The sequence below is a fragment of the Lissotriton helveticus genome, chromosome 2_1 (genome assembly GCF_964261635.1).
Source record: "Lissotriton helveticus chromosome 2_1, aLisHel1.1, whole genome shotgun sequence".
Lineage (NCBI taxonomy): Eukaryota > Metazoa > Chordata > Amphibia > Caudata > Salamandridae > Lissotriton > Lissotriton helveticus.
In genome coordinates, this window is record NC_136059.1 from 1,998,810,789 (window position 1) to 1,998,835,308 (window position 24,520).

Genomic DNA, 24,520 nt, shown 5'->3' on the forward strand with positions numbered 1-24,520 from the left:
TGTGGGATCCAAGACTTACTCAAAAACATTCTGCCCGTAAAAGAAAAAATTGAGGAATTGCAATTTCAAATACAGTTTACTGTTGCCTGCTAAGCTAAGAATCCAACATGATTGCTGCGAACACTGTTAGGAGTTCCCTCACGAGGTCTTGGGACTGACTCGACACCTTGGGTTAGGAATGATCTACTGGTATGCATAGACGGAAGAAGACCAGTGCCCATCCGGTGACTACTGGGGGACAAGAGACTCATGACAGAAACTGAATCCTGGTGTGCCCGGATGGAACTTTGAGGTCAGAAGTGCCGGGATCATTGGAACTAATGCTTTTTCATAAATCAGACTAGTGTCAGACATAATGAGTAAGGCTCCCGGTTTTTCATTGTTACAGATTTTTACAGATAAATACAGACAGAAAGCAATGTGTTTTCTGTCTGCATTTATTTTTAAAAGTGGATAAATACAGAAAACTGGGCTTCTTTTAAGTGACTGTCCGTGCTGTTTTTTATGAATTATAGACCAACAACTGAGCAGAAGGACAGCATGGGAAGTTAAAAAAAACTGGATGAAATTTCTTTAAATAACGGCATATGTCAACATATATTCTTGATATAATGCTAATATTTACCTGTGGATGTATTGTTATGTAATATTTGGCAGCTTAAATAGCTGAAACATCAAAGAATGACGTTGTGTCAGTTAAATAAATATAACAAATTTGCAGTTTTACAACTTCATTTATCCGCAAAACACGGAAAAAATATGGATGAATACAGATAAAGTAGGCAAAAAATAAATATGGATAAATATAGACTGAGAAGTTAAAAAGATAAATACCATAAAACCGGGAGCCCTAAGAATGAGTTACATTACGGATGCTGGCTAGACACCATGGGCTCTGTGAGAAGCCGGGTCCTGTTCCAGCGATGGGTTCTTGGTGCAAACAGATTCAAATAATGTTGTGCGTGTGGTATGGATCTTGATACACAGGCGGGCAAAAAGACCCAGTACGGTGAGGAGGGTGATTATAGTAAAGTCCACAATCACCCGTAAGGGTCTCTAGGCGCTGGGGGCCGTCGGGAAGATTAAGCGAGCTATTGCCCAGAGTCACATGGTGCTGGGCTAACCTGCCGCCGGAGCCGGGGATCGAACCGTGGTCCCCAGATTCCAGCGTCAGTCGCCCTGGCCGCGGCGCCACACCTCTCCCTATAGCCTGCACTACAGTTGTAATGTTGAAATGCTGCATTCTTGATTATTTGCCCAAATACAGTAGATACTATAATCCTCAGGGAGGCTGAAGAAGCCCATGGTCACCCAGTTGGCGATGATTTTCTGTGAATGTGTATGGGTTATACAATATTGCGACCCAGATTGGGAGATGGTGCAGGACCTATACTTCTTTTGGTCTTGAGGCTTGTGGAGAATACGGCTCCATGGCCAGTGACTGCACTCAAGGGGTTAATTAGTTTGGCGGGGATGTGTACCCTTTTGGCCATAGGTTGAGCCAATAGGAGTCTTGTATATTCTGCTTAGGGGTGGGGGGTTGGTGGAGTTGTTCCAGCAAATGCTATGCACTGTTGACGTGTTTTGATGGAGTGCTCCTCATGTCCGATGGAACTTTGATATGCTACAGTGGATAATGATGCCCTGTCGGTGGACCCTGCAGGCTACTGCCCATAGTCATGTAGAATGCAGGTAGTAAATATAAGGTCCTCATGTGGAAGGTACGGGGACTAAATAGGCTGGAGAAACATTACTGAATACATGCCTTTCTTAAAAAGAAATAGTATTTTAATCGGTTTCTGCAAGAAACCCTTATGAGGCGAATGTATTGCGAGCCTGCAGAAAAAGTGGAGGGGACAGTTATATGCCACCTCTTATTCTGGATTTGCATGAAGGGCCCATACATGGGTAGCCCCGTTTAGGAAGTTGCAGCTGGGTGCAGACTCAGAGGGGAGGTACGCCATACTGTATGGGACACTGAAAACTCACAAAATCTGCCTAGGAAATGTTTACTTACCTAAGGTGGATAGCGCAGAATGCTTTGTGGAGGTGAGCATGGCAGTACAGGGGTTCATGCCTGCTGAGAATATAACAGCTGGGGATTTCAACTGTCCTCCGGATGCAGATGTAGACAGATTTCCCCCACCACCCCGTCAAGGCACAAATCCATATATGACTGAAACCCAGATGATGACAGGAGTGAGATTGGCGGATATTTGGTGGGCCCAGCACCCATGGGCATGCACATATTCCTGCTACATGCTGGCAGCCAACATGTACGGTAGATTAGACTGTTTCCTAATACAGTTGGCACATGTTACAAATGGGTTTTCTGGTTGGCTAGGGTATGCACCTAAGCAGGCAGAATCCACCACTGTAGTCAGGGTAAGGGGATTACACATCGAAGTACCCCTGCTCACACCCTTGGTAGCTTGACACGAGCAGTCAGGCTTACCCCAGAGGTAGTGTGTAAAGCATTTGCACATAACCAACAGGAATACAGTGAAAACAGTGCAAAATGACACTACACCAGTTTTGGAAAAATATCCAATATTTATCTGTGTAAAAAAAGACCAAAACGATAAAAATCCAACATACAGTGATCAAAATAGGAATAAAGCAAAAATAGACTTTATATACAGTTCCTTGAAGTGGATAGCTCCGTTTGGGGCTATCACAGCGTCATGAACAAACAAATCCAACAGTTCCGGCTGGTCATGGTGTAACAGGCCAGCTGTGGGAGACATGTAAAACAGTACCTTTGGAGATGCAGGGCATCAGACCTTGCAGTGAGCTCCAGAGGAGCGGCGTCAGTTCCGGACGTCGCTGCAAGAGTCGTCGGGACCTTGAAGTCACACGCGTTGCAGGTGGAACTCTGTGAGTTTGCAGTCAGGAGCTTCGGCAGGCATCGGGGCTGCGGTACAAAGCAGAGCATTGCGATGTGCAAATGCCCTCAGGTCGCTATTCAGGCAGCAGCTCGGTTATGGTCGTCCAGTGGCGTCAGTAAGACCAGGGCTGTGGTGTGAAGTGGGGCGGTGCGCGTTACGGTGCTGACAGGTCACGGTGCCAGCAACGTCGTCGTCTTTGCTGAAGCACTAGCGTCGGTGTAGAGACCCAAGGCTGAGGTGCGAGAGGGGGCAATGCGTTGTGAGGGACCCACAGGTACCGGTGCAAGCAGCGACATCGGTTGACGATCTGGAGTCTGTGGTGCTGGCGTCGATGGGACAAGACTGCGGTGTGGGATGGGGCGGTGGTCAAATAACCTACAAGCAGTACCCCCAAACCACTGGGCAGGCAGCGGCATCAATGTCAGTTTGGAGAGGTATTGTCGGTGAGACCAGAGCTGCTGTGCAAAGTGGGGCGGTGCTCTGTGTTCTCCACGAGGAGGATCCACAGGGCACGGTGCAGGCAACGGCATCAGTGAGGGCATCGAGCATCGTCAGGAATACCAGGGCGGCAGTGTGAAGCAAGGTGTGCGGAGTGCTGTGCCCACATGTCATGGTGCAAGCAGCGGCTCAGTGGTGGATGTCGTAGTCGTCAGTGAGACCAGGGTTGTGGTGCAAAGTGTGGCGGTACCTTCAGGTCACGGAGCTGGCAGCTGCATCGTTGACTGCGTCAGGTTAACTTTTCTCCTGTGTGACTGCTGAAACCTCCAGTTCCAAAAGCCGGTACCCAGAAGATGTTGAAGTCTTTGATTTCCCTGAGACTTACAACAGGAGGCAAGCTCTACATCAATCCTTGGAGATACATAGGATGCAGAAAGCGCAGTCCAGTCCTTTCCCTGCACAAGACAGAAGCAGCAACTGCAGGCCAACTCAGTGAAGCACACAGCAAAGTGGTAGTCTCTCCTCACAGCTGTTCCAGCTCTTCTTCCTGGCAGGTTCCTTAGTCCAGCAGTAATCCAAAGTTTGGGGGTCATTTTCCTTTGAAGCTGGTACAAACAAAGTTCCTGTGGCACACATAAACCAGTTCAGCCTGACTCAGGACAGGTTCAGCATAGGAGGTGGAGACAGCTTTACGAGAGGCAGCCACAGTCCACTCTGGTGCAAGCGACAAGTCTTTCCACTACTCTAAATGCAGCTAGGTCTATTCAGCCTGGCTATGAGTCAGCTGGGAAAGGCAAGGCACACCTCAACCCCGCCCCTGTTTAGTGTGAATGCACAAACCATCCCCTGTTAGTCTAAAACCCAGACAGATAATACACAAAACAGGCAGAGGTGCATGGATGGTTAGACAAGGAAATATCCACTTTGTGAAAGTGGTATTTCCAAAAGCATAATGAAACAATAATCTTTACTAAAGATGTATTTTAAGTTCTTGAGTTAAGGCATACTAAACTCCATTTCTCTATCTTGTCCCAATGTAAAATTACGCTTGTAAAATGTTACAGTGCATCTTCCATGATAGCCTATGGGACAGACAGCCTTTCCGTAGTGAAAAACGAAATACACAGTATTTCACTATCAGGACATGTAAAACACACCAGTACATGTCCTACCTTTCACAGACGCTGCACCCTGCCCATGGGGTTACTTTAGGCCTATCGGAGGGGTACCTTACATATAAGTAAAGGGAAGGCTTGGGCCTAGCAAGTGGGTGCACTTGCCATGGCGACATGGCAGGAAAAACGGCACGCAGACACTTCATTTGCAGTTCTGAGACACGTTTGAAAAGCTACTTGTGTGAGTGGCACACTCAGTGCTGCAAGCGCACAAGTATCATTTGATTTAAAGGCCCTGGGCACACACAGTGCACAGTACTAGGGACTTATTAGTAAATCAAATATCCCAATCATGGAAAACCAATAATACACAATTTACATGGGGATTATATGCACTGTGACACTGAATAGCTGTGGTAAAGTGCCCAGAGTCCTTAAACCAACAAAACAAGGTCTAAAGCAGGAGGCCAAAAAGCTAAAAGTTTGGGTGTTAACCCATAAAAAAGCCAAGTCTGACAGCGTGATGCTGAGAGTGACTGACACGGCATACGTGGCCAGGTATCTATCTGGCCACTCGTCCTACTGACCTACTGCTTGACTAGACTCATATCTCGAGTGCCACTGTGGCGGATGAAAGCAGAGGCCCTAACTGAGTCCGTTTACAAGAGGGTGATCGTGGATGCAGTTCCAGATTACTTTACACATAACTGGGAGGGTACTCAGAGTAGGGCAACAGAATAGGATGCAATGAAAGTATGTGCTCAGAGGGTTAGGCATGGCCGCCACCACAGGAGAGAGATTTTGCAGTACAGGAAGAAAAACTGTCAGCCTCGGTAATAGCCCTCCCACATGATCAGGAGGTGCACCCAGAGTGGTTCGAAGCAAAGAGACAGACGTACTCCTTATGGGATAGACTTGAGAAGCGTGTGAGACTCTCCTTCAGGCACCGCTTAGATGTGGAGGGAGACAGAACAGGGTGTATGTTGGCCAGGATGATTAAGCAATAGAAGTGCACAGAACCCATACTGGCTATTATGGATCGCTTGGCGCGCGAGGTATCCAAGTAACAGGCCATCAATAAGACATTTGTGGAGCATCTCTGGAGGGTGTTTATTCTGCCCACTAGTGCCACGAGACCTCTGGTCACAGCCTACCTGGAGGTGCTTCTGTTGACGCATCTGGATGGTGAAGAACGATAGCCCCCTGACAAAGCAGGAGATACTTCTGGCCATAGACTCCCTTAAGTCAGCTAAGTCTCCAGAAGGGATGGCCTAACTGTGTAAGACTTTCCCCAAGATTTTGGCCAATAGCTATTGCCGGTATATGAAGGCACCGGAGCAGGGGTAGCTTCGTGATTCCATGAAAGAGGCCCTCGTTATGCTGGTCCCTAGGCCAGGGAATGCCCCGCTGGATGTTGCTTCTTATCGCCGCCTTTCCTTGTTAAATGTAGACCAAAGCATTCTCAGCCATGTACTGGCAGCACAACTGCTTCGCTACCTCCCAAAACTGGTCCACCCGGACCAGTTGGGGTTTATCCCCTCAGGAACACACTATGTAATCTGCGACGCTTGGCGCATGTTCTTCAATCTGCCTGCTTGAAATAGGACTATTATGCCTTAGCCTTCCAGGTCATAGAGCGGGCATTTGATTCCATGTGCTGGGAATATATATGACAAGGGAGAGAGTGTGGCTGGAGTCCAGGTTTGTTGCCTGGATAAAGTTGCTGTACACAACACCAGCAGCACATGTGCGGACAGGGAATCCTGTGTCTAAGGAGTTCCTATTGAAAAGGGGTGCAGGGTTGTCTATTGTCCTCCCTACTGTTTGCCCTGGCTGTGGAACCTGTGGCATGTAGAGTGTTCCAGGTGCTGAATGGTTGGGAGATTTATGTGAGTGGGACGATTCACGTAGTGTCATTATATGCGGATAAAGCATCTACTTGCACCGTGCTCTGTGAAGCTATAGATTTCCTGAGAATAGACGTTAAGGTACTCGAGCCCTCGTTGGTAGGCAGGATTAGTCCTAAATGGGGTGGACATAACACTGTAAAATGCATTTAAGGTATTCGTAGCATGGTAAAGGTCAAACCAAGGACCGGACGTAGAGTTTGGGAGATGGGTACTCCATTCTAAACATAATTGAAATCTACAAATCCACAATATCCTAATGCACTTGTTAGAAGGCAGACATATATGTAGTCTGCCTTATTACAAGTGGATTAGGATATAATGCACTTGTAATAAGGCTTGACTACATGTCAATCACTTTTGTGATGGTATACCTATCCTCCATACTCTGAACCAGGCCCTTAATCAGTGACTCTATGGAGATGTCAATACTATAGAACTACACATATTGGTAAGTATTTTCTTTTCTATTTGGTGTGCAAATATACATTAAATGATACCTGTATATTCTCTCTTTAAATATAATTTTTCCATTAATGTTAGCACTTTAATGTTTTCATTTTGCTAGCATATATTTGAAATAACCGAGACCATGAATGATGACAATGCAGATGGAACAAATGGAGGCAGTAAAGGTCGAACTGGAACTCAGAATGAAGCTGCTTTACTGGCTTTGATGGAAACTACTGGTTACAACATGGTTCAAGAAAATGGCCAGCGTAAATTTGGTGGCCCTCCACCAGGTGAGAATCTGTTTCCCATTTCCCATTGTAATTGAGTGGCATACACATTTTTGTAATAACCTTAATTTGAATAGCACAGTAATTTCTAACAGGCAGGAAAAGGGATGGGACATATGCCATGATTTGTGCCACCTAGCACTTTATACTCTTTCATTTGATCTTATGCCCATTCGCTTGTAGACAGCCTTACGTGTGTGTTCTTCCATAAGGTGTTTTAATCACCGCTGGCTTGGCAAAGCTTCATTAAGGGAAGCTGTGAAGGATTCAAGGGCTGCCTACATCATTCTCTTTCAGTGGTTAGGCCGCGCTCTAACTAGCGAAAAATCCTCTTTGAAACCACACAGGAAATTTCAGTTCTTGGCAGCGATAGAGGGCAGGTAATTGGGAAAGGCATTTCCCTCTCCAGAAACATTGATGAAGCTTCAGGCCATGGCAAAGAGCCTCTCAACTGTGCTTTCAGTTATTGACAGGCAAAATCTTGCTGGGCCTGACTTTCTTATACATAGGGCTTCTACCCTTTAGCAGGCTCCGAATTAGTCCCTTCCAACAAGAACTGGACATTCAAAGGAAACAAATAGACTGCTCATGAGCCAACGCTGTCCAAGTCAAAAGACAACTTAAATAAGCCCGGTTACTCCAGTATTGGAACGTTCATAGATTCCCTACCTCGGCGGGTCTCGGGCTCAAAAATTCCACGGACTCGACAATTCTCGCTCCGGTGCCTACTCAACTCACGGGGTCACACTCTGCGACTCTGGGCAATAGCTTGCTTAATCTCCACTACGGCCCCTCGCGGCGGGATGCCTGGCTTTCACCTTGTGGATACCCTGCCGGGGTATCTCACAGGGGAATACCAGGACGGGTTCCTTAAGCAAGCGCTTAGATACCGTGTCGGTGATTTGCGCTATATAAATACATGTACATTTACATTTACATTTACATATGCTTGAATCCTTCCCCGTCGTTCAGATGGGAGTCCCCGGTATATCAAAATAGCAATTCTAAGCACATACCAAGCAGAAACCAGGCCCAGGCCCATTTCAGTTTTGTCCACCCTGATACGAGTCAGAAAGACTCAACCACTATGCACTGTTGCTGATGGTAGTTACCAACTCAGTTGTATTTCAAAATAAACAATAAGCTTTTAAACAAGGTACTGTCATGCGTTATTCTGTTTTAACCCTTCAAAATTATAATATCTTCAAACTTCAAAGCTTATACTTCAGCTTTTACCCATTGTAGACTCATCAATTAAACACGAAAGTAAAAATAGAAATAGCATTTACATGACCATATTTATTCCACAACACATAATCATCAATCCAGATTTCAAGAATTTGTTCTGATTTTATATCCTTTTCAGTATGCCCAATGCATTTCGGGCCGGACAGGCCCTTCCTCAGGGGCCTTGTATCTATAAAATATATGTAAAGCAATTTCAATCATTTCCTCAAATAAATATATATATATACATTGTTTTAGTGTGTCAAAAGATGCAATCATGGGATTAATGCAGATCTGTACAGAGGGGCATATTATTCAAATAGACCTTTCCCTGTGACAGCATTCTTATAAAGAAACTAAAAATAAAAATCAGTGCTCAAAAATAAAAATAAAATCAATGCCAACTCAAAACACCTCGGCGAAACCCTGATGCTCCTCCACCATAATTACAACCAATTTAAACGGGTTACTTACGGAGAAAGCAATACTCCTTGCGTCACTGTGAAATTACAAAAGACCAAATTGTGCCATTATTAACACGTGACATATATTTCTATTTAAAAAAAAAAACATTTTTATTGTGTTATCACCTGGAAAAGCATAGAACAAGCATGTCATCGTCAAGCAGTAACCTTGCGCCCCCCCCACATCCCCTCCACTTTTGTCAAGATGCCAAGTCTCAATATCATAATTCAAATGTCCATCTATAGCAGTTCACCATGTATTTCCCACCCACTTTCTTGATTTCCGTATAGTTTTTTCCCTTCCCCTAACAATCCAGCCAGTGTATTTTTTGGCCACTTCAGAGTCCTCCGTCCAGGCGATGATAGCGTCTCCATTTACTCCAAACTTTACGGAACTTCTTCGGACAGCCTCTCGCTTTGTACGTGACCCTTTCGGCTGCCATGTAAATGTCCAGACCCCTCCTCCATTCCCCAACCTGGGGTGTGTCAGGCACCCCCCATTTCCTAGCTATATCTCTCTTGGCCACTACCAAGGCCAACACTAGGAAGATTAACAGTGGGCGGGCCAAATCTATGTCGTTGGTCATTCCCAACAGGACGAGTTTTGGGTCTAACGGTATGTCTATCTCTAATACCTCAGTTAATTCCGCGATGATCTCAGCCCAATAAGCCTGAATATTAGGGCATAACCATAGTATGTGTAGGAAGCTTCCGCTCTCATGTCCGCAGCGCAGGCAGCTAGGGTCTGACGCTCTCCCCATTTTATATAGCCTTACTCTATCATAATACACCCTGTGCAGGATCTTGAACTGTATCAGGCGTAAACGTGACTTAATTGCTACTTCTCTAGGGTGCATCAGTACCCCCCCAGTCCACTCCATCCATCTCCCCTACTTCCTGCTACCATGTGGTTCGAAGGACCCCTAGGGTGTTCGGTCTATTATTCATAATAGTTTTGTATGTCAGGGAGACCGCCTTTCCGGGAATCTTTTCTTGTAGTAGTCGGCCCTCCAGAGGCGCATATTCGGGGAGTGGCTCTTGTAGAGCCCCTTCTGCCCGCCAAGCATGTCTCAGTTGTATGTATTTAAAGAACTGGGAGTGGCGTAATCCATATTCAGCCTGTAAGGAGGTGAAGGGTTTTAAAGCTCCATTTTTGACTACATCCCCTAGGGTAGAGATGCCGATGGCGTCCCATCCCTGGAACCCTCTCAGTTTGTTAAGTTCTTTGAGCTAGGAGCACTCCCATAGTGGTGTCTGCTTCGTAGGTCTGTGAATCCACCCAGTGACGTTCGTGGCTCTCTTCCACGCCCCCAGTGTAATTGTAGTAGCTGGCAGTAGTCTGGCTTGACCCTTCCCACCATATATGTAGTGGAGGCTCGAGTGTGTGCCCATGGTGTGCCTTTCTAGGGCATATGTGGGGTGAGAGGCAGGTGCATGTAACCAATCGTTGATGGGGGCCAGGTGCTCCGCCCAGTAATAGGCTTCCAGGTCAGGGAGTGAGACCCCCGTCATATTGGTGTCTCTGCAGAGTTGCCAGTGCCACTCTGGGGTGCTTTCCCAGCCATGGGTAGGTCCGAAGCTCCGCGTGTACGTCCCGAAAGGTCTTGGGTGGCATTGGGAAGTATTCATTTTGAAAGGCGTAGAGATATATTTCTATTTTTAACTGTCAGGAAGTGCGAGCCAAAGCCAACACCTACCTTCCCAAAAACTTCTGTACGGAATGGAACGCCGTATCGAGCTGACAACTATTGAAAGGTAACACTCTGCAAACAAATACAACGCTACGTTAAAATCCAACTCACAATTAAATCGAGCCAACTTTATAACCACCCGATGTTCTCTTACCTTAATCTCACTACAGTATGTTAATTTGTACTCTTACTAGGGCTCTCCACTTCACAATTACATGATCAAACTCCTCGTCTCAACCGGTGATGTTTAAAACCACACTTCTCCCGGAAGTGTAACCCACATGGAACTGAAAAAACAAACAACGGACTGTCCTCACAATATTGGCCGCCATCTTTCAATGTCTATTTTGCTCATAAAGACTACTACTGTAACCCTAAACCAACAAGAGCAACCACTCGAAAATCCCTCTCCCATACTCCAGAAAACACTCACGGAGCCTAAAACTCGCTAAGTAATGCTACTCCAATAAAGAACTTCACAACTCAAAATTAAAAGTGCTCGAAATTAAAAGATGAATAAAACGAAATAATGAAAAACCAAACGAAAAGATACTGTCACTTACACACTTGTTTCAAAGCATGTTACAACGTAATTGTTACAATACCACTGGGGTCAAATTCAGAAACTTCACAATTTCCTTATAGAAAACATGAGTAATCTATTTTTTTGTTCATCCCTTTCGGATCCTGGATCTCTAATCTTTTAATCCAATATATTTACCTTTGGAGAAGTGATCTGGTAAGATCCCTTCCAGGAAATTGTGGTTGGGCGATGCTATTTCGTGCCTGTGACCAGTGTACAGCTAAGCAGCTGTTTTTATTCTGATTCCTAACAGTACCTTTTTCTTCAGAAATGCACATTTTTAACTTGCGCTCAGTTTTACCTACGTATAACGAGTTGAGAAACAATCTGATAGACTTTCCTGTTAGTGGATGATGTAACGTAGCTCCACTGAGTTCACCGCGATAGCACCATTAGTTAAAAAAGGAAAAAGTGTTAAAATAGTTTACATTTTAGTTCTTTGGAATAAAATAAGAAAAATAGGAGTGCTTCTCCATTGCATTGATCCATTTCAGTTTTGTGACATATCTCTAAGTGAAGAAGCGTGGAGAAGCGTGGCTCAATGGTTAGAGCGGCAGACCCTGATGCTGAGGTCTGGCCCGGGACCAGGGTTCAATTCCCGCCTCGGCGGCACTTGGACTCAATTTCCCTGGACCTGATAATTCTCGCCTCGGTGCCTAGTCGCATCATGGGTCCCACTCTGTGACTCTGGGCAATAGCTTGCTTAATCTCCTCAACGGCCCCCAGCAGCGCTTGGATGCCTGGCTTCACCTTGGTGGTGCCCAGGAGTGGACATTTCACAGCGGTATGAATACAGCGCTACGAGACCTCCGGCCAGAAGTGCGCTATATAAATACAAACACATTTACATTTACACATTTTGTAAAAAGACCAACAGTAAATCCTGAACCAATTAGGATCTCTCACCCTCTAGAACACTCCTGAGAGGACCTTAGACCCTCAGATTTTCTCCTGCACGTTGTGCTAGGGAGTCTCCTCTGACCTCTGCTCAGTTTCTTCCACTTCAGTGAATTTGAATAAAGTTCTTTAATTCAAATCAGCATTTTCTACTGCAGTACCATCTTCTTCAGTGCTGACCTTCAGGATTCTGGCATAACCATATCAGATAAAGAGAAAAAGAGTCTTTTTAGAGCCTGTGCCACCAGCTCAAAAAAAAGGCTTCATACAGACAACCCTCACAGTGACTGTATTTATTGCCTATATCCCAACCATAGAGCAAAGGACTGGAAGGTATGTTGTACCTTTTCTAATAAAACTTTGAAGGATCATGAAGTGCGCCTTCTTATATGGCTCCAGAAACTTAAATCCAGAAAGGAAGTGATCTCGAGTGAGGACAGTGATAAGACATCCCCTTCATCACCCTGAAGGTCCCAGAAGAGGGAAAGATCACATCACACCGACTCTTCTGGTGAATGTCCAAAAAAGGTCCTTAAATGACATCTCATGGGCGCTGTCCCTAAAAATCTCCTCACAAACATGAAAAAGAGAGAAAGGGGAATTCTTTGGGGGACAAACTTTCCTCTGTGCCTCCTGAGGAAAAAATGTTGACGAAAAGTCCATCGTCGATGGGACCGTTGACGAAGAAGCCTTCACCATTGTGGGCAAAGCAGAGGTTCGTCAGTCTTGGACATCTAAGCAGAAGACGAGTACCGTACCGACGTCAACAGCAGTGTCTATGACTCCGTCGCTGAAGACTTCATCACCATCGAGTAAGCTGTCGACGATGACATCATTGAGGATGCCGGTGATAACTTCGCTGACTACATCGACAACGCTGACGGTGGCTAGGAAGACGTCAACAACGATGGAAGCGGCGACTGCTGTGTCGACAACCTCAATGACGACGACATTAATAACAACATCTATGGCAGTAATACCGTCACTAATGGTTTCCAATTTGCCGTTGATAGCTACCTCTCAGACTGTGGTGTTGTTGTCAGTACCGTCGACTTGCTCGTCGACAAGGGAAAAAACACCTGAAAAAAGAGAGAAACCTAGAACGAAACAGATTACACCAGAAGGGACCTCACCCAGCAAGGTTACAACTCTGTTACCTTTTCACCTGTTGGAAGAGCAGGATTCTGAGGAAGAGGATGACGGTCCTTTTGGCTACACAAGTAGCCCATCCCAGCTGCATGTTAAGTGCCAAGAGGATGATTTTGAGGAGGAATATGGAGAAGATCAATACTATATTCCTCAGCAGGAATGCCATCGGGATTATCAGGAAGAGGTAGCTTGCATGCCTTCAGCTTTGCCAACAAACCAACAATTTATGTTAACTGACTATAGAAAAAGATTTCCTCCAACACTTGCACCTCCAGAATAGTCTACATTGGCTCCTCGGCCACGTTCTATCCCTACTACTCTGAAGAGGGATCAAGATTCGCAGGCGGAACCTCTACAGAAATCACTTCTATCAGCTCCTCAACAGGAGCCAGGAACTACAGATGATGACCAGGAAGAGGGGGAACTCAGAAATCCTCATAGAGAATCGGACGACTACCTCATTCCCACACCTTCTTCTCCTTCTCCGGTACACATTGACTCGCCACCAGAAACTATTGGTGGTTTTCCCAATTTACTATGAAGGGCAGCCAAGAGATTTGATCTACCAATGCCAACATCTAAAACTGCGCCCTTTAGGAAATCAGTGAGGGCTATCCCTATTGTGAGTCATGTATCGCAAGAAGGGCTCAAAGTCATGAAGCTACCAGCAACAGTGACACCAGTGCTATCCAGATTGGAAAAGAAATACAAGCCTCCAGAGGATGCTCCAGCCTGCTTTGTGGGTCATCCCAAACCAGACTTGGTAATCTCTCAGGCAGCTCGAAGAAAATTGAAGAACTTTTATGCGCCCATCACCAAGCTTCCAAATAGGGAAGGCAGATGTCTGGATAATGCTGGGAAGCATTTTTCTTCGGTGTCAGCTCTAATTGTCAGAGTGGCTAATGCTCTTGACATTCTGGATCGATATATGATCAACAAATGTGGTGTGACATGGCTCCTTGTATAGATCATCCACCTGAAGATAGCAAATTGAAAGTGAGGAATATTCTCCAGGAAGGGAAAAGAGCATTTTGCTGAGGTGATAGATTGTGCAATGGATATCGCTACTACAGGGATGTATGACGTTACAACGCAGGCTATTACAACGCCTGCCTTTACAACGCGGTTTTTACATCGCAATCCATTACAACGCATAGTGCTTTTGGGTGTTGGATAGTGAATAGTTAAATTTACTATTCCAACTCCAGTCCCCGTGGCCACTAGGGAAGGTTATTGGATAGTAAATTAACCTATTCCCTATCCTAGAGCGCCCCCCAGCACAATGCGTTGTAATGGTTTGCGTTGTAATGACCGCGTTGTAATGGTAGTGCGTTGTAAAAGTTTCGTTGTAAAGGTTGTTTACCCTACTACAGCATTCAGGTCAATGAGAGGAGCGGCAGTATTGTGCCTTCAAGGATGGCTCAGAGCCATCTCATTTAGGCCGGAAGTGCAAAATAAGATTCTAGATCATCCATTCAATAGAGAAGCTTTATTTGGCAAGCACATCGACGACGCATTGCAAGATATAAAGAAAGATACAGACACAGGGAAGGTGTGGCGACGCTTCAGTATCGGAAAGTGACAGGTAGAGGATCTAGAGGAAGGGGCCTTCCTTCCAATAGAGGTGGATATCAGCAGTACAGGCATCCCTCAGACACTACATCTTCCTAACCTTATGACCTCAGTATATTCAGTGACAGCCACAGTTAGGGCGTATTCTAAATCTACCCTCAGAGGAATAGGAGGACGTCAGGGAAAAGACACCTCACAACGCCAATGACGGACTTCAGGCTCTGTCTATTTTTGTTCCCACCTATCCACGGATTCCACTAGCGGGGCAAATTTCTTTACATCTTCACCAGTGGCAAACTACGGACCGATGGGTCCTTAATCTGATACAATCCGGCCATACTTTAGAGTTCATTCATATCCCACTTTGTAGTCCTCCAGGACGGCAAGAGGTAAAACACCCACATCTCCTGCATTTGGAAATTCTTGCAATGCTCCAAAAAGGAACAATAGAACCGGTGCCAAACTCCCAGAGCGGGAAGGTATTCTATTGGAAAAACTTAACACAACGACGTATGATCCTGGATTTGAGAACCCTCAACACATACTGAAAAAACAGCCCTTTCACATGGTCTCTCTTCATGATATTTTATTACTTCCAAACCCAGGGGATGATATGACCACCTTAGATTTGCAATGCATATTTACATGTCCTCATCCATCCCTCCCACAGGCAATATCTTTGATTTGCCATAGCCAGAAGCCATTACCAATGCAGGGTGCTGCAGTTTGGTCTCTAATCGGCACCAAGAAAATTCACCAAATGCTTGGCTCTAGTAGCAGCCTTTCTGAGGAAACAACGGCATCAAATGTTTCCTTACCTGGACAACTGACTAATCAAAGCACCCTCACACTCAGCAGTTCAGTCACGTACAACACTGTTCGCCGAGCTGGACCTGACCCTGAACGAAGGAAAGTCATCTCGGCGCCCTTCCACAAGCATCACCTTCTTAGGTGCAATACTGGACACCACATTAAACAAAGCGTCTCTCTCTGTAGCATCGCATAACATGGAAAGGGAAAACAGTATAACATAGTTACATGACATTATTAAAGCATAGCATAACATAAAGTACTTGAGGGGACACAGAAAGGTCAGGCTGGAAAAGGGGAGGCAGACAAAGAATCACGGAGGGAGGATACAGGGGAGGGAAAAAGAGACACAACGGGGAGACGAGGAAAATAATGTCCAAAGTCCGGTTGGGTAGGTGACTGCCGAGGGGTGAACCAGAGCCAAACTCCTCTACAGCTGCATAGGACAGCTCCACCGGGCATCGACCAAAGTTGCTCGGGCACCGTGGTATGTACAGACTATTAAGGTATCTTCCTGGGGGTCATGCATGGTGGTATGGATAATTTTGGCTGACAGAGATCGGAAATACTGCTAAGTTTGCAATGGCGTCTTTTGAGGATGTACTTACAGTCACGCCAGGGTTGATCAACACTGTGTCTGGGTGGACCCGACTTAAAAATGTTTCCCTCGGGACATATTTTTTGGGACAGCCTCGGAATTTTTGGGACAGCCCCGGCATTTATGGGACAGCCCTGAATTTTTTGGGACAGCCCCGGAATTTATACACGGTCTTCTCAGCGAGCATAAATTTTCCATTTCAGCTAACCATCCCACTAACTGTGGCCGTTGAGCAGTGCCCCAGTGCATCGCTATTGCGCGTTTTATAAATAGGTATCCCAGAGCCACCCATCGGAGTTCGACATCAGTCAAATCTGTGGCGTCCCATATGTTAAGGATCGCCCCCGTAGGTGACAAAGGGATGGGTTTCCCCAGTGCATCTTTCATCAGCAGGAAGGTATTCATTAATTTGAAAGGCCCACTCCAAAGACTACATAATGATATATCCCACTGGCGATCATTGCCCTTGTCCCTCCCTGGCAGGGCGGCCCTCTTCAAAATATTGGTGCTCCCCGTTGGAGTGCCTGACAGCTATTCCCCATTAGGTGTGTCTCCTGCAACAGGACCAAGTCGGGATCGTGGCGCTTGAGATATTGTGATACCACCCCCCTCTTTATTTTGTTACCAAGGCCGTTAACGTTCCACGTCATGACTTTGAGTGTTCTGGCAAGGGATTGTGTCATAGCGGTGTGTGGGGAGAAAATAGGGTAGATGGCCCCCCGGGAAGAGCCCTGTCCCTCCCCAAGGTCACCACAGTGTGAAGGGGAAAGTCTTGACCCCTTCGGTCAGTGGTCACCACTTTTGGGTGTGACTAAAATTCGCACATCACCATCACAGCACTTCACTGAGTAAGAGAAGGAATACACATGTAAGATACCAAACGTTCAAGATGGAGTGGCACTTTATTTTTCAATTAACACGCAGAGAGCTAAATGCATATCAATTCAAGCGACAATGTACTTTTCTAAATATGATCCAGACTTCACTCTGTCTGGTAACAATGCAGGATGACTAATGCTCAAAATATCTCAGAGTAATACTGGAATGGAATACTTTAAAAGGAGCACTAACACAGATGATCAATGATTCTACACTACTGAGTACAAGAGTATGGAACCCAACTGTCTATTGGCCAACCATGTAGAACAGGTCCATTGTTATAGATTGCACATTTCTATCAGAGCCCTGGATTATGAGGGCAGGGCCACGAAGGCGTAAGTAGAATTAGCTAAAATAGAACATTCTGCTAGTAATTCAGTGCCTGGTAATAGCTGAGAGTGAGACCAGTCACCTATCTTAAAGGAGCCTACCATACAGGAATATATTCATGAAGAGAGATAGTTTGAAGGGTTAGAGATCTAAAGAGTGAGAGACGGGCTATCTGCCCTGGGAGATCCACAACCTGAGTGAGGCGCCGACGTCCCAAGTCAGATAGTCTTCGGCTAGCCGAGAGAACCTTCCACGCTCATGCAGCTGGGCATCCGCAGGAAAGCTCTGATCTCAGGTTTGACAGTTGGGCTTCATATACTCAAAATTGAGGAACTAGGGTTCTATGATGACGCTGGCCCCTGGCCTTTCGGTGCAGGTGGCTTAACCACAAGTGTTTTGGACACCGGAAGGAAATGCTTTCAGTACATTATGTTCTGTACATTTTTAGGACAGAACGTCTTGTACCTTTGAAAGAGAACATTTCCGGAACATCTTGTACTTTTTGAAAGAGAACATTTCCGGAACATCTTGTACCTTTGAAAGAGAACATTTCCCGGAACATCTTGTACCTTCCTAAACACAATGGTTACATGTTGTACATTACCAAAAAAGGACATTTTTCTGCCACGCACATTTCTATATATCTGAAAGTGTGAATTCTCATGATAGATGCTGTTTATTGCTAGAAATTGCTGCTTATACTTGTGCAAGCTATGTTTCAAAATATAACGTTAGCAGGGGTTTCTGGAAGCAGCACCACGTGTACCAGGGCAAGTGTGTGTGTGTGTGTATGTGTGTGTGTTGGTCTGGGAGCTGACAGTGAAGCTAAAAACACTTTTTTGAAGGCCTATTTTCACCTTGTTTTATTTGGTGCACAGCAACGTGTGTTTGTAAGCCTGCATGCATAGTGGGCCCTGGGGCCTTTGTTCAGTAATGGAGGAGGCTAGTTATTTTAGGATGTTTTCAGATTATTTTTATCACGCGGGGCCTACATCAGACCTTCATGTTACCAAGGCTGTCAGAACTCTCCTTTCTGGTGGTGTTAGATGGTAGAACGGGACCCTCCATCATCTGCCCCCTCTTGTTCATTTATGAACATATTCTTAAGTGAGTATTTTGTTGAATTTTCTGCCAGGGGTGGGATCCATGGCATGTCATTGACATAGCACTGAAAACTGGTTGGTCGTGCAACGTCTTCGTCTGACCTTAGTAGCTGGGTATACTGTTGACCTACTTTGTTGAGCAGGCATTCATACCGTGCAGCTGCAGTGTTGTTACTTATTGTGTTTCTACCTTGAGGGAGAGGTGGGGCTGGTGGTACTCCAAAGTGTGTGGCAGGTGGTGCTGGATGTGTGCTATTTTGTACTAGCTTGATCATTTGTACCTGTTCTCCATTCCCATCCCCAGGAGCCCGATCCATGCCCTCATATCTTGGTATCTCGTAAATCCCTGTCCTAGCGTAATTCATCCCTACAGCTTTTGTACTCAATTTCTTGACACAGTGACTCCCTAACTGAAAGGCGCAACACAGAAAGACCATAATTCCGACTATCGGTATCATTAGTTTTAGAATAGCAGTTAGCCAGGAGGGCATCCAGTCAAAGTCGAACCAGTTCGTTGGAATAATGTCTGCAGGGGCACCTCCTTCCTCAATCATGTCTTTTCCCAAGTTAGTCAATTCCTCAATGGCCCTAGATATTGATCCGTTGTCCTCGTCGTTCCCAGGTATGAAAGTGCAGCAGGATTTCCCAATTTGATGACACAGACCACCATCTTTGGCCGTTAGCATGTCGAGGAAGTAGCGATGTTCCAGAACCATAAGTCGTAGTGGGCGCAGTTCTTCCCTAATTGCATTTAGGCCATCCCTGGTGCTGTTGATTGCTTTCATGACTTCATAGCGAGTTACTTCCAGCCAGCGGGCATTAGCCTGAGTTTGAAAAATGGGGAATGCCCCTCCGAAGAACAGCTGGGCCTCATTGAAGAGGCGGAATTCTTCTGGGACCTTGCCACGGGCTTCAGTTGCGAAATACTCTGCTGCTCGCCGGTGTCGATGGAGGAATGTCAGGTCACCTGTCATTGGATGTGACAGGATGTGGGAAGCATTTGATGCTGGTACGACCAGGTGAATTTCATGCAAAGTCACCAAAGTGCACAGTCCGAGCCATTGAGGAGGTAGTTGGATATAGAGGTGCTCTCCGCACGCCCAGTAATAATCCATTAAAGTAGTGGTGCCGAACTGCATATCGAAGCTGAAAATCGTGGAATTACAGTCTGTGTTGCGCCCAACAGCCACCGAGCCATTTCCTATGAAACAAAGAGAAGGGTTTTTTAGTTTGAATCCTTTTTTATGTTCTGGCATTCCTTCCCCACTCCATGTGTACCTCCCGCTCTCCTCAGCCCATATTTCATCACACTCATCCCCTTCATTCCAGTCCGCCCACGGGGGTCCCAAGGCTGCCGCCTTACACAAAAACCCTCCGGGGCTCTGCCATTTGTAGTTAAGGTAGACCTGTGCTAGGAGGCGTAGCATTGTTCTATTATTACATGGGCAGTTGTGTGGGCCTGGGGGGTGTTTAAATGCTACTTCACACCCTGCCCGGGGTTTGAGGTTCGTTATGTACCCTCGTGACTTAATACGACGTTCATGCCACTCTATGTCCTGTACCCCTAACCTTCGCATTTCCTTGAACTCCTCCCTAAGTTCCGCTGCGTCGGTGACAACCTGGTGTACCGTGTAAATGTAATCCCATTTGGTGGCGTTTACAAGCAGCGCTACTTTCTGGGCTGAAAGGACCCTAATCTGCCCTAATATCCGGCAGAGGTACAAGTGCAGAAGGCACCTGGCTATGTGCGGTGGGACTTCCTTGGGAAAAATCAGTCTGTCAGCACCTACTGCATGGGGAATGTAGGAGCATACGTAGCAAGACTCATTTGTTACTCTTTTCCCTACTGCTGTCATGTCCCTGTACCAGGAGTTGTCCACTAGAGAGGAGTGGACTGAATGGTCCCTTACTATTTGGGGCAGGCTGAGCATGGGCCTTAGACCTTCCTGTATTTGCACCAGATGTTGGAATGTTTTATGCCCTGCCTTCTGGTTATTAGCATTCTTGCGGGGGACAAGAGGTTTTGTTCTGTATGGGGCGATAGCAAATCGGCGTGTTCTATGGTGACGGGGAAGGCGTTGGCGGGACACTAGTTGTCTTCCTGTGATATTGGCAGACCTATCCCATGACCTATTTCCATCCCCTGGGGTGACGAGTGGGTACTTCGGATGCACACTGGTAGGTGCGCTGCAGGCAGTACTATTTTCTGGGAGCTCAGGACCTAGTGTGTGTTGTGTTGTTGTCTGCTGTTTGAGTGTGACCGCTGGTACTGTTGCTGAAACAGTGGATGGTGAGGTGTATCTAGTGCCTTTCTCATTAAAGCTCTTTACAGCATAAAAATAGACGCACCAATTAAAAGTTATTAGTGCCACTCCAACAATGATACAAAGCATAAATGTGACAAGAGTACATAACTTCGCATTGTAGGTGCTGTATTCCTGGGTCAGCACGGGCGTGTCTTCTTCTTCTTCCTCTTCTTCTTCTTCTTCGGCAGTGGACGGAAAACCGCTGTCCTCATTCAGGGGGACCATGGGCATGTCTCTTTCCTCTCTTAGTTCATTGTTTATTGTTGCGGAGGCACAGGAGCGAGCCGAACGTCTCGCCGATGTATCCATGCTTTCCTTTCGGCTATCCGGATGGCAGTTGGAGAAGAATCAGTCACTGAAAAGGGGCCGTCAAATTTGGGGTCTTTCCACTTCCTGACGTGTCTCCGGATAAAGATCAGAGTTCCCGGACAGATAGGTGGGAGCTCAGGATCGATGGGGCCCTTCTCCTTCCTTTTGGATACCTGGACAGAGAGGAACTGCGCAGCGCGTGTTAGTGTGCACAGGAAGTCATAAAGCTCAGCCTTAACAATCTCAGAGGATGACTCAGTATCTGTTTTGGGCCTGCTGGGAGGGACCGCTACATTTATGGATCGTCCGGTGACAAGTTGGTGGGGTGTGAGGTGGTGATCCGAGCTTGGGGAATTTCTTAATGAGAAGAGGGCCAGTGGGAGACAGTAGAGCCACTTTTTGCCGATGGTGGCGCTAATTTTGCTTATTTTGTTTTTGAGCAGGCCATTGAGGCGCTCACAGATGCCATTACTTTGGGGATGGTAAGCGGATGTCAGCTTGTGTCTTATGCCTAGCATTGTGATGAGAGAGGAGAAGATGGCGTTTGAAAAATGGCTCCCGTTGTCAGTCCTGATGGCGGAAGGAATTCCAAAGCGGGAAATGACGTCACGGAGCAGGAATGTGGCTGCTGCTTTGGCATCGCAGTGGACGCATGGTCCAGCTTCGATCCACCGTGAGAAGGGGCATACTACCACAATGAGATATCGGTAATTTTGGCACCGATCAATCATGTCGACATAGTCAAGGTGGAGTTCTTTGAATGGGCCAGAAGGTTTAGGAATAGTGGAGGCAACAGTTTTGAGAGTTGGGTTTGGGGAATACTGTTGGCAAATGATGCATTTATTAACAAAGAGCTGTATCAGTTCATAAGCATTGGGAATGAACCAGTCTGCTTGTAATGTGGTGGACATGTTATCTCGGGAGACATGTGCGGGAAGGTGAAGTTGATCTAATGCTACCTGCAGTAAGGCTTGTGGCATGACAGGTTTTCCGGACATGGTCTGCCTGTAAATAAAATCAGCAGGGTCCTGCTGTACTCCCCTCTTTTTCCATAACTCTTTCTCTTGTGGTGGTGCACTTTCTTGTATCTCTCTGAGATGTAATTGGGCAATGAAATCGTATTGTTGTGTGTCATCGAGTGGGCAGGAAGCATTTGGATCAATAGGGGTGGTGTTTGTGTCGTTGTTGTTCTCTGTGTGTGGTGTTAAGGGTACACTGTCTTCATTTGTCTTTGTCAGTTCTGTTGGTGTTATAGCTTGGGCAAGTAAAATTGGGGTGTTGTGCGGGTCATGCTCAGTGAAAGGTAGGGGGGGTCTGGCTGCAGCTTTGGCTGCCCAGTCTGCCAGAGCGTTGCCTCTGGACACAAAGTCTTGTCCATTCGTGTGAGCAGCACATTTGACAACGGCTACCTCCGTTGGACGTGTCAGGGCTTCTATTAGTTCTTCCAACAATAGTTTGTGACATACCGGTGTTCCATCTGATTTGAGGAATCCGCGCCTTTTCCAGCGCAAGATGCTCGAGTGTGTTGTTGTTGTGACATATGCAGAGTCTGAGTATACAGTGATGCGGTCACCAGCCCCGTTGTTTAAAGCGGCAATTAGTGCCACTAGTTCAGCGGCTTGGGCGGAGTAGTGCGATGGCAATGTAATTTGCTGTACAATGTCTAGGGAGTCAGAGGACTCATGCTGCTGAGCCCTAACCACTGCGGCTCCTGTGTATCTGATCCCTGTTTCTTGGTCTATTGTGGAGGACCCATCTACAAAATATACAGTGCTGTTTGGCAGGGGGTCTTCCTTTGCTGCTCCTGATCCATCGGGACAATATGTGGCACAGTCATGGGTGTCATCATCGGATGCGGTAATGGGATGTGCAAAGAATGTGGCTGGGTTGACTGTGTGACATTTGACAACCTTCAGGGTGGGTAATGACAGTATGACTTCATAACCTGACACTCGTTGTGTTGTCAATGTTGTTTTAGCTTTCTGAATTATGGCAAAGACAGCGTGCTCAGTGTACAGTGTCAAAGGGGATCCCATGACAATGGGTGTGCTTTTATCCACTGCAAAGGCTGCCGCAGCAAGAGCTTGCTCGCAGGGGTAATGACCTTTCATGACTGAGTCTAGCATTCCGCTGAAATAAGCAAGGGGCTTGTGGCCCATTGGGTATTTCTGAGTGAGGACGGCAGTCATGACCTGGCCATTGCAGTGGGTGAACAGGTAGAATTCTTTTGTGTAGTCAGGTGTGCCTAACACTGGTGCGTTTGTTATTTCATCTTTGAGTTGTTTAAAGGAAGCTGCCATTTCAGGTGTCCAGTCTATTTTGTTGCGTGTGTCTTTGGCTGCTTTAACTGCTTTCAACAGAGGGGCAGTTATCGTGGAAAAATCAAAGACCCACTGGCGGACATAGTTCACTAATCCTAGGAACTTTTGCATGTCCTTGATAGTTTGGGGCTCTGATGTCCCTTTGATGGCTTCAACTCTGTCTGGCGTGACCCGTCTCCCTGATGCTGATATTAACTGACCGAGGTATTGTACTTCTGTTTGGCAGTACTGAAGTTTGTTTTTGTCCACCTTGTAGCCTCTGTGAGCTAGTGTGGTGAGCAGAGAGACTGTATCAGTTCTGCACTGGGATTCTGTAGTGCTGCAGAGCAAAATATCATCGACATACTGCAGTAAGGTACTGTGACATTGGAAGTTCGATAAATCCTCTTTGACGACGCGGTTGAACACGCTCGGGGACTCACAGTACCCCTGAGGCAAACGCCGGTACGTCATTTGCACCCCGCCAAATACGAAAGCCAATAGGTACTGACTGTCTGGGTGGAGGGGGACGCTGAAAAACGCATTTTTCAGGTCGATCACCGAAAAGTATTGTGCATTCGGGGGAACATTGGTGAGGATGACGGAAGGGTCTGGGACGATGGGAAATTCTGGTACCACTATGTTGTTAATTGGGCGCAAATCATGAATTAAGCGCCACTGATTGGTTTTACCTTTGCGCACAGGAAAAAGGCAGGTGTTAACTGGAGATACACATGGGTATATGACTCCTTGATCTAGCAGGGCTTGTATTGTTGGGGCAATACCTTCCTCTGCTTCCTTGGAAAGTGGGTACTGTTTTATTCTGGGCAGGATCGCGCCTTGTTTCAGTGTTATCTTAACTGGAGTGGCAGAACGGATGAGGCCCACGTCATTAGGACCGGTGGTCCACAAGTGTGGCGGGACTTGGGCTAAGTCGGCTTCACGCACTGAGTCATATTTCTGCGGGGCGGTGGGTGTTCTTTTTTCCACTGTCGCTGACAGGGGTACCTCATACTTGTAGACAATCTCTGTTATTGGATAGTTATCAGGATCACCAAAGAGCTGTTCATCTGAAATGTCCCTCACTTGGTGTCCGGGTTCAATGAAAATCACACAGGCCCATGAGCGCATATTGTCGTCTCTTGCTATGAATGCCCCATATGTAGGTGTAATGTGAAGAGCACGTATGCCTAGGATCATGCTGTTGTCACATA

At 46.4% G+C, this 24,520-nt stretch overlaps 1 protein-coding gene across 2 annotated transcripts in view; it reads left to right on the forward strand.

Annotated features, from left to right (window-relative positions):
- Positions 1-24,520, forward strand: part of RBM46 (RNA binding motif protein 46) — a 703,675-nt gene that overhangs the window by 68,301 nt on the left and 610,854 nt on the right. For both annotated transcript variants that reach the window (XM_078676964.1, XM_078676965.1), the window contains exon 2: positions 6,917-7,091. In XM_078676964.1, coding sequence (XP_078533090.1) covers positions 6,941-7,091 — 151 coding nt within the window. In that variant the 5' untranslated portion in view covers positions 6,917-6,940. The remainder of the gene's footprint in view (positions 1-6,916; positions 7,092-24,520) is intronic.